The sequence below is a fragment of the Carcharodon carcharias genome, chromosome 7 (genome assembly GCF_017639515.1).
Source record: "Carcharodon carcharias isolate sCarCar2 chromosome 7, sCarCar2.pri, whole genome shotgun sequence".
NCBI lineage: Eukaryota > Metazoa > Chordata > Chondrichthyes > Lamniformes > Lamnidae > Carcharodon > Carcharodon carcharias.
Window position 1 is genome coordinate 124,528,518 of NC_054473.1, and position 10,939 is coordinate 124,539,456.

Sequence of the window (10,939 nt, forward strand, 5' to 3'; positions counted from 1 at the left end):
AGAGTTATTTTGCAGTGTTTTTCTTGTTACTTTTAGTAGCAGTAGATTATTTGAACCTTTGACCAGTAGGGTACTGGAGCTGATTCTGTACTGCAAGCAGGCAGCTATAATCGCGGGTGGCATGTTCTGGGAATTTGCGGGTGATTTCCCTTTTTGCAGTTCCTGCTCCCTCCACCTCTCTTGTGGACATTTCCTCCTCCCAGCATCCTGCTGAGCTGAAATCACGTCTGAAGACCTTTTTTTTATTCTTTCATGGGATGTGAGCATTGCTGGCAGGGCCAGCAATTGTTGCCCATCCTTAATTACCCTTGAGAGCAGTGCAATTAAGAGTCAGCCGTATTGGTTAGGTCTGGCCTGGAGTCACATGTAGCCAGACTAGGTAAGGACAATGGATTTTCTTCCCTAGAGGACATTACTGAAAGAGACGGGTTTTTATGACAATTGATGATAGTTTCATGGTCATCATTACTGAAACTAGGGGCAGAATTTTACAGTCCCATCGTGGCGAGGGCAGGGCCTTAAATACGGCAAACTGTTCAAAAGTCCATTAGCGGGACCATAAAATCCTGCTGGTATAAAATTCCGCCCTATTTTTCAATTCCAGACTATTAATTAATTGAAATTAAATTCCACTAGCTGCCATGGAGGGATTTGAGCATTTGCCTGGGCCTCTGGATTACCAATTCAGTGACATTACCACTACACCATCATCTCCCTATTGTCAATCGCATCCTTACTTCAACTGGCAGCAGATAGATGGGAACACCACCACCTGGAAGTTCCTCTCCAAGCCACTCACCATCATGACTTGGAAATATATCGCCATTCCTACACACAGGGATTGCAGAAGTTCAAGAAGGCAGCTCACCACCATCTTCTAAAGGGCAATTAGGGATGGGCAACAAATGCTGGCCTAGCCAGCAATGTCCACTTCCCATGAATGAATTTTTTAAAAAGTGAGGAATCAGCCCTTTGGCATGTGGCATACGATCTCCATGTTGGCTTGAATCAGCATTTTCTTAAGTGAAAAGAATAGGCCCATAATTTAGGACAATACCAGAGTTTAATAGAGCAGACGGGCAAATCAAGTGTTGGATGTTATTACACTTTGGCTTTAAAAGCTGGATGACTGGTAGAGAAGAGAAAGCTGAAATGAAGGGCTTTCACAGTTTAGGAGAAGGTGATGCACTCCGCCTTAACTTCAACACAGGGAGGAGGACGAGCATCTGTGAAGCCTTGGAGAGAGGGAAAGGAAAACTTTGTAGAATAATAGTAATTGAATCAGAAGCAGACAAGTTGGGATGGAGATGAGGAGAGGTTGGAGGTTATTTGTGCATGATCATATTTATTTGGAAGATAAAATTACCAGCCAGTTTTCCCCAAGTGTATTTTTAACAATTTGTTCTCAGGATTTTGGTGACACTGGTAAGACCCCACATTTATTGTTAATCCTAGTTGCCCTGGGGAGGTGTTGGGTCCATTTCAAAGGCCGTGTAAAATCCACCATGTACTGTGAGACTGAAGTCTCATATTAGGCCTGGCTGCATTGTTGTGGCCAGTTCCTTTCCTTGAAAGGACACTAATGAACCAATTAGGTTTTTGTGATAACAATATCTTTTTATCGTCTGGTGCTAGTTTACAAATTTATTTCATAACTTACCATAGTGGGTTTCGAGCTCACAACCTCATGATAACCAGAATGGCCACTGTTCCCATTTGTTAATGTGCTGACCTTAAGTCTTTTTGGAAAAACAACTTGGAGTGAGGGTGAGGCTTTGTTATTGTTTGGGTCGGCCATTTCACTCAGCAGTCTTTGGATTTTAATTTGATGAAGGGCTCTGGAAGCAGACAAGTACAATCACATCACGGCCAGCTATTTCCTACTGGCGGAGAGGATTTTGAGGGAGAAGCAAGAAAAACAGACCCAGAGTCGGAACCTTAATCTGGAATACAACTGGACCACCCACGTACAATGCAGGTAATGAATAGTTCACAACAGGAAAACCCCTTAACAACAGCAGGAAAATTTGTAAATTTGTGCACCCAAGTTTGCAGGGCAAGGTGGCTAATGGATATTTGACCAATGCTATTAACCCATTAGCAGGCAAATAAGCAATGATGCAACCAGTTTCCTGCCCAGCCTGGCAAGCGCACCCCACAAGGCAGCAATGCCCATGTGTTTTATTTATGCGGGCAGCACTGCTGCACACTATGGTCTGTCACAGTCACTTATACAGTTTAAATCCATTATCCCCTTGCCTTGCACATAATTAACAGGCATTTAGATTTATTCACCCATTAGACAACAGAGCTAAGAACAGCCATTTCCAAATCTTCCAATTCATGGATTCATCAAGTGAGTAAGAAATGAGCAAGAGTAGTGCTGAGTTGTCTGACCTTGATAGTGGGATCTAAAGGCTGTATTTAGCCTACAGAACAGAGCTTGAAAGCCCCTGGCCTGGGAGAGGCCTAAGTATGGCTGTGAATGGGCCTTTCTATTAGCCCTTCTTATCTAGATCTTTAGTATTGAAAAGTAGCCCATTTCCCTTTGGCAAAGTTGTATTGAGTATTGCTAGTACATATATCTGTGTTAGTAATTAATTGTACCTCGGTTTAAAAGGTTTCTATTTAAATTATCACCTAATCTGTTGAAGGTGGTTTATTTTCCCTTTAGCAAACCAACCAATAGCAAAAAGTTATTGTTTTACCAAATCGAAAGGAAGGTCCACAACCAAACTTGCTGCATAACCATGAGATAATTGTTTATTCGTCAGGGGTGATTGGACACTAAGAGGACATTGATATACTGTCCTTTCACCCAGTAACTCAGGTTTGAAGCTAGGTCAGATCGATGTTCTGAAAGTTTCCTCTCTCTGCCAATGTGCAGGCTCACTTAAAATAAGTTTGGCAATCTCAACTGAGTTTCACAAGACAAGACCGTCCACAATTTGGCTACAGGCTGCAAATGAACATATGGATGGTTGGCATGGGCAGTGAGACATTTTGTATTGGCGCTGTGGGAGGCATTCATCTGATTTTAAAATCTATTGAATGAGAGGGAGCTTCACTCTGAATCTGGCAAGGCTGAAAATGACCTGAGTGTATCTCACACTGACAGTATCCAGAATGGAAAAGTTTTAATTCCCCAACTCTGACAGCCTCATTGAGCTGCAGAATGCACCCAATAGCCAATTGCAACTTAAACGGAGAGATTTCAGGCGCTGCACATTTCAGAGGGTGTACGACTTGTGGTTTATTACTGGCTCTATAAAGCATCTCAATCTATGCTCTCTCTCTCTTTCAGGCCATCTCTGTCCGCACCAGAAAACAGCTTTGTGGATGCCACTGATAATAGCCCCTTGCCTGAAGTGCATAATGGGTTTTCAATAAAGCACTCTACTAACACGAAAGGCCCAACAAAACAGCCAGAGGCTATGCAGAAGGACATAGAGAAGACGGAAACGAGTAACATAAAAGATATTGTGAAAATCGTGAATAATGCCCAGGACAGTCCTGCATCTCCTTCGCCAATGAGAATTCTACTTCGATCTTCACTGGAAACATCTGTCATGCCAAAGAATGTGCCTGTCCTCCAACAGATATGTGAAGAAGATGAAGAGGAGGAGGAAGAAGACATTGCAGAAATGGAGGTCAAAGCCACACCTTTGCCAAGCGTGATGCCAGCTCCATGTAGTGGTGCTAACCAACAGGTCAACAGTGTCATCCCCTTGAGCTGTCCCAACAAAGACTCCGATAAGGGTGATGGCAACAAACTGTTTCGTGAGATGTGGAACTGTCAGCGTGAAAATGGGGTGATGAGCTCCTCTGTTGAAGTCCAAGGATCAGTGGGACCACTTTGTTGCAGCAGGTGGGCTGAGAAAAGTGAGCAGGTTTCAAATTACTTTGGAAATAGACCAATCAACCTGATGAACGAGAGCAACAACAACAGCACCAGCAAAAGTGTCCTCAGAGCTCCAGTAGACATTAGCGCCATCAGTGTTGAGAAGCCACCTCCTTGCCTGCATGCTCACCAATGTCTGAGCAGTCTAGATCCCAAAGTTACAGAGCCCACAATGTCCACGCAGATAAGCACTGACTTAGCAAAGGAAAAACTGCAGATGCTTAAGAAGTGTGAGGGGCCGAGTGTGGAAAGTCCAAAGCACTTGATTGATCGAATGGCTGAGAACAGTGGGTTAGCAAATGACAGTGCATGCTTTGACAGCAGTGCAGACCCTGTGAATAAATTTGACCCTACTCGGTCGAAAAATGTAAATATCAGGGACAGGATTCTGCAGATCCCACTCTGTGAGAAAGCCCTTTCTTTTAAGATAAAACCAAACTCCAAGGAAAATCTCCTCTCTTTTGGACAGTTCAACTGTTGTCATGTAATTTAGTTTTTTTAAAAGAATTATGTACTTTGTGCGTGTCTACACACACTCGTTGTAAATATGTATCATCTTTTACAGACAAGGGGTACGGCATTAGAAAGGGATGACATTTGAGGTCACTTTCTGACTTTGCACTCCCAGAGCGGGAGCCTCGTCTGTCGTGAATGCATATTGGAAAGCAGGACATGCACTCTGTGTGATTTTCTGACCGTTCAGTTAAATAGTGGGACACACACCATTAGTGATGCATAGACCAAGCTGCCCATCTGAAGTGCAAAGTTGGGAAAATAGCCCTTTAATTCTCATAACTGAATAACGGGTATAAGCTAAATACAATTTGGTGCTTCTGTCTGGGTTGCAAGAAGGTTCAAAGTGGTTCTCCATATTTTATAATATATTTTAGAACATCTAACTTAGAAAAACCTTCACTGTTCTACCATGTTGGAACATAAATGGGTAGTCCTGTGGTGTTTGTACCCTTTTAGGCACAGACCCTGTATCCCACCTTAAATTTCCAGATAAGTTCACCATTATCTTGACAACCCATTAGTTGAATGGAGAGGTGGTGTTTGGGGGATTTATTTGTGTAGATTCTATTACAGCATACTGTAGCCATCTACTGCCCTGGTGCAGTTAACTGAAATGTGTACATATTAAATGTACCTCTTTCATTGTCACATTTATATTAAAAAATCTAGAGTGTTCGCAGATTAATTTTCATGGGTCTGTTTTATTATCCAAATTATAAGTGCAATTTTTCTTATAAGTGTACAATGTGTGTCCCTCTCCCTTATATAGTAAATGCTAATTTCTGGAAGCTGCCCCCATGCTAACAGGTAAAAATGAAATTGCACTTTTCACAAAATGGTGCAGTTTTTAATACCGTACTATATTACCCTTTGTATGTCCTCATCCCGAGCCTATGGTCCAGGTAAGCACATGAAAGATTGTGGGAAATTAAGTATCTGCTTATTGGGCATGTACTGCCCTAAAATAGGCCTGTGAAGCATCAGTGTTTTTAACTGCTCTAACACATACCTGTACACTAACAGTGTGGCAAAGTTCCCAAATGGTCTGATTAAATCACGAAGTATTTAATGCCTTTGGTAACCCACTCACCACCCTCCAACTAATTATGACAAATTTGATGCATTCCCCAGTTATTATTTTAAACTAATTAATAAAGAATAATGGTCTTTTATTTCCTACAGTTCTTTCCAGAATGATCAAGACACTGTCTTGGTGAATTTGGTTCTGGCTTCTTAGTTAACGCTGGTTATAAACCCCTTATAACCCCTTCAGCAGGGAGAGCCTGAGGAGCTGGAATGTCTCCCAAGTGACCATTCCTAACTGACTATCTGCCAGCACTGGGGTGGAAAGGGCACACATTAAAATGGAAATATCCCATCCACTGCCTGGCTGAACTGGTTCTTCCATTGAAGAATTTCCTCTTTAACCTGTCTCACTTCCTCCAAATAAAGGGTGTTGCTTTAGGCACCTGCATGGATCCTAATTATGCCTGCCTTTTTGTGGGAAATATGGATCATTTCTTGTTCCAGTCCTACTCAGGCCTCGTCCCCAATTCTTTTTCCGGTACATTGATGACTGTATCGGTGCTATTTCCTGCTCTCATCCAGAACTAGAAAACATCATCAACTTTGCCTCTGATTTCTGCCCTCTCTCACCCTCACATTTTTCATCTCTTACACTTGCCCTCCCTTCCTCAACTTCTCTGTCTCCATTTCTGGGGATGGACGATCTACTAGTATTCATTATAAACCTACCAACTCCCATGGCTGCCTTGACCACACTTCCTCACAGCTTTCTACCTGTAAGGACTATTCTGGGCGAGATGGTGGCATAGTAGTAATGTCACTGGACTAGTAATCCAGAAGCTCAGGATTATGTTCTGGGGACATGGGTTCAAATCCCACCAGGGCAGCTGGTGGAATTTGAACTCAAAAACTAGTGTCAGTAAGGGTGACCATGAAACCATTGTCAATTGTTGTAAAAACCCACCTGGTTCACTAAAGGAAATCTGTTGTCCTTACCTGGTCTGGCCTACATGTGACTCCAGACCCACAGCAATGTTGTTGACTCCTAAATGCCCTCTGAAATGGCCTAGCAAGCTATTCAGTTGTATCAAACTGCTACAAAGTCTAAAAGGAATGAAACTGGACGGACCAACCAGCATTGACCTAAGCAAGGGAAATGACAATGGCAAGCCCACCCCTGTCAACCCTGCAAAGTCTTCCCTACTAATACCTGGGGGCTTGTGCCAAAATTACATTTTTCACAAATGCTGTTCCACAGGCTAGTCAAGCAACAGCCTAACATAGTCATCCTCACTGAATCATACCTTACAGATAATGTCCAAGACACCACCATCAACATCCCTGGATATGTCCTGTACCATCGCCAGGATTGACCCACCAGAGGTGGCAGGACAATGGAATACAGTTGAGAGGGAGTTGCCCTGGGAGTCCTCAACATTGACTGCAGAGCCCATGAAGCCGCACGGCATCAGGACAAACATGGGTAAGGAAACCTCCTGCTGATTGCCACGTACCGCCCTCCATATAGAACATCACTTGGAGGAAGCATCATGGGTGACGAGAAAACAGAATGTACTATGGGTGGGGACTTCAATGTCCGTCACCAAGACTGGCTCGGTAACACCACTGCTGGCTGAGCCCTAAAGGGCATAACTGCTAGACTGGGTCTGTGGCAGGAGGTGAGGGAACTAACAAAAGGAAAAAACATACTTGACCTCATCCTCACCAACCTGCCTGTTCCAGATGCAGCTGTCCATTACTGTATTGGCCAGAGCGACCACCGCACAGTCCTTGTGGAGACGAAGTCCCATCCTCACATTGAGGATGGTGGGTACCACTGTATTAAATGGGGTAGATTTCGAACAGACCTAGCAACTCAAAACTGGGCATCCATGAGGCACTGTGGGCCATCAGCAGCAGCAGAACTGTACTCAGCCACAAACTGTAACCTCATGGCCTGACATACCCCCCACTCTACCGTTACCATCAAGCTAGGGAAATGAAGAGTGCAGAAGGGCATGCCAGGAGCAGCACCAGGCATACCTAAAATGAGGTGTCAATCTGATGAAGCTACAACACAGGATGACTTGCGTGCCAAACAGCATAAGCAGCAACTGATAGACAGAGCTAAGCAATCCCACAAATAACAGATCAGATCTAAGCTCTGCAGTCCTGCTACATCCAGTCGTGAATGGTGGGGTGCAATTAAACAACTCGCTGGAGGAGGAGGCTCCACAAATATCCCCATCCTCAATGATGGAGGAGCCCAGAACACCAGTGAAAAAGGTAAGGCTGAAGCATTCACAACAATCTTCAGCCAGAAGTGCCAAGTGGATGATCCATCTTGGCCTCCTCCGGAGGTCCCCAGCATCACAGATGCCAGTCTTCAGCTAATTCAATTCACTTCACGTGGTATCAGGAAACAGCTGAAGGCATTGGATAGTGCAAAGGCTATGGGCCCTGACAATATTCCGGCAATAGAACTGAAGGCTTGTGCTCCATAACTTGCCGCGCACCTAGCTAAGTTATGCCAGTATAGCTACAACAACTGACATCTACCCGGCAATGTGGAAAATTGCCCAGTTATGCCCAGTCCATAGGAAACAGAACAAACTCAACTTGGCCAATTACCGCCCTGTCAGTCTACTCCCCATCATCAGTAAAGTGATGGAACATGTCATTGACAGTGCCATCAAGTGGCACTTACTCAGAAATAACCTTCTCACTGATGTTCAGTCTGGGTTCCGCCAGGGCCACTCAGCTCCTGACCTCAATACAGCCTTGGTTCAGACATAGACAAAAGAGCTGGATTCAAGAGGTGAGATGAGTGACTGCTCTTGATATCAAAGTAGCATTTGACTGAGCGTGGCATCAGAGAGCCCTAGAAAAACTGAAGAATCGGGGGAGAACTCTCCGCTGGTTGGAGTCAAACTAGCATAAAGGAAGATGGTTGTGGTTGTTGGAGGTCAATCATCTCAGCTCCAGGACATCATTGCAGGAGTTCCTCAGGGTAGTGTCCTAGGCCCAACCATCTTCAGCTGCTTCATCAATGACCTTCCTTCCAGCATAAGGTCAGAAGTGGGGATGTTCGCAGATGATTACACAATGTTCAGCACCATTTGCGACTCCTCAGATACTGAAGTAGTCCATGTCCAAATGCAGCAAGACCAGGACAATATCCAGGCTTGGGCTGACAAGTGGCAAGTAACATTGCGTGGCACAAATGACCATCTCTGACAAGAGAGAGTCTAACCATCGCCCCTTGACATTCACTGGCATTACCAACAGTGAAATCCCGCTATCAACATCCTGGATGTTACCATTGACTAGAAACTGAACTGGGGCAACCATATAAATACTGTGGCTACAAGAGCAAGTCAGAGGCTGGGAATTCTGCGGAGAGTAAGTCACCTCCCAACTCCCCAAAGCCTTTCAACCATCTACAAGGCACAAGTCAGGAGTGTGATGGAATACTCCCCACTTGCCTGGATGAGTGCAACTCCAACACTCAAGAAGCTCGACGCCATCCAGGCCTAAGTAACCCACTTGCTTGACACTCGATCCACAAACATTCACTCTCTGTACCACCAATGCACAGTGGCAGCAGTATGTACCATCTACAAGATGCACTGTAGCTACTCACCAAGACTCCTTTGACAGCATATTCCAAATCACCTAGAAGGACAAGGGCAGCAGATGCATGGGAACACCACTATCTGGTAATTTTCCTCCAAGGCACTCACAATCCTGACTTGGAACTATATTGCTGTTCCTTCACTGTCACTGGATCAAAATCCTGGAACTCACTCCCTGTGGAGCACTTTGGGTGTTCCTATACCAGATGGACTGCAGCAGTTCAGGAAGGCAACACACCACCACATTCTCAAGGGCAATTAGGAATGGACAATAAATGCTGACCTAGCTAGTGAAGCCCACGCCCTGTGAAAGAATGAAATAAAACTCCAATCCATTGTCATAGTTTCCCCGTCTTTGTTGTATCTGTTCTGGTGATGCTACCTTCCACAACATCACTTCCGGCATGTCTTCCTTTTTCCTCAACCATGGATTCCAAACCCTCACCCACACTGTGGTTGATAGGGCCCTCAACTGTGCCCAACCCATTTCCCGCACCTCTGCTCTCTCCCTCCCTGCCAGTACCAATAGGGGTTCTCTTGTCCTCACTTTCCACCCCACCAGCCTCCACATTCAAACAATTATCCTCTGCCATTTCCGCCAACTCTAGCCTCATGCTACCACCAAATATATCTTTCCCTCCCCTTCCCTGTCAGCATTCTGAATGGACCGTTCCCTCTGTCTCACCCTGCCTCACTCCTCAGTCACCCCCAACACCCCATCCCCTTCCCAACGTACCTTCCCATGCCATTGCAGGAGGTGTAAAACCTGTCCTTTTATTGGTTTGTATTTGCTGCTCACAATGCAGTATCCTCTACACTGGGGTGACCAAATGCAGATTGGGCAATTGCATGTGGCCCACCTTCGCTCAGTCCACAAGCATCACCCTGAGCTCCCACTTGCTTGCCATTTTAGTTCCATACCTAGCTCTCCCACTCATTTCTGTCCTTGGCCTGCTGCAGTGTTGCAGTGAAGCTCAACGCAGGCTGGAGGAACAGCACCTCATCTTCTGATTAGGCACTTTACAGCCTTCGGAATTCAGCACTGAGTTCAATAATTTCAGGCCATGAACTCTGGCCCCCACTTTGATTCTGCTTTTTTGCCATGTGCCGGCCTGAATCTTGTTTTTCATGTTTTTGCTTTCAGACAGAGCAGTTCATTATTCTGCCATTCAAACTCATTCTGGACAAATGCTTTGTTTCTTTACTACAACCATTGCTACACCCTCTACCTTTTGTTCCAGGACATAGCTTTGTCACTTTACCTCTCTCACCCATATCCCAGACATTCCCTTTTGTTGTTTCTCTCCCTCTCCCATTTCAACAACATAAAACCCATCACATTTCTACCTTCCTCAGTTCTGAGCCATATTGGTCTTGAAACGTTAACTCTCTTTCTCTCTATAATGCTATTAGACCTGCTGAGAGCAGGACTTGCCATTTTTATTCAAATGGAAACCTTTATGATTTTTCTAAATATCTCCCACCTTTGTCTCCCCCAGGCAACCTCTCATTATCCCAAGAAATTACTTTTCATTGATGGAATCCTGATTGTTCACCCAAAGCTTTAAAACCATTGTTTGGATTCAATTTCTTCTGAACCTGCTGACTAATTCTGGATTATAATCTCAGACTGTCCTGTCAGATTGTCCTTTCCTGAGCATTGGAGAGCCATGTGCTTTCTCTTGGCTAGCAATCAGGAGCGGAAAGCTGGCTGATTTATTTTTTTCCTCTCTCTGACCCAACGGCTTCACAGGGGAGTCCTCCCAGGTAAAGCCAGCACCTGGTGTGGCAATTCCTCTGATTCTACCCACATTCAGTGCCATTTTGCTCATGTCAGTCAGATTGCCACAGCTGTCCATAT

General features: G+C 44.7%; 1 protein-coding gene across 1 annotated transcript in view; it reads left to right on the forward strand.

Moving 5' to 3' along the window:
* The window catches only part of snrkb (SNF related kinase b), a 113,736-nt gene extending 108,640 nt beyond the window's left edge, over positions 1-5,096 (forward strand). The window contains exons 5-6 of the mRNA XM_041192534.1: positions 1,835-1,978; positions 3,305-5,096. Of these exons, the coding sequence (XP_041048468.1) occupies positions 1,835-1,978; positions 3,305-4,394 (1,234 nt within the window). The 3' untranslated portion in view covers positions 4,395-5,096. The remainder of the gene's footprint in view (positions 1-1,834; positions 1,979-3,304) is intronic.
* Positions 5,097-10,939: the final 5,843 nt, after the last annotated feature.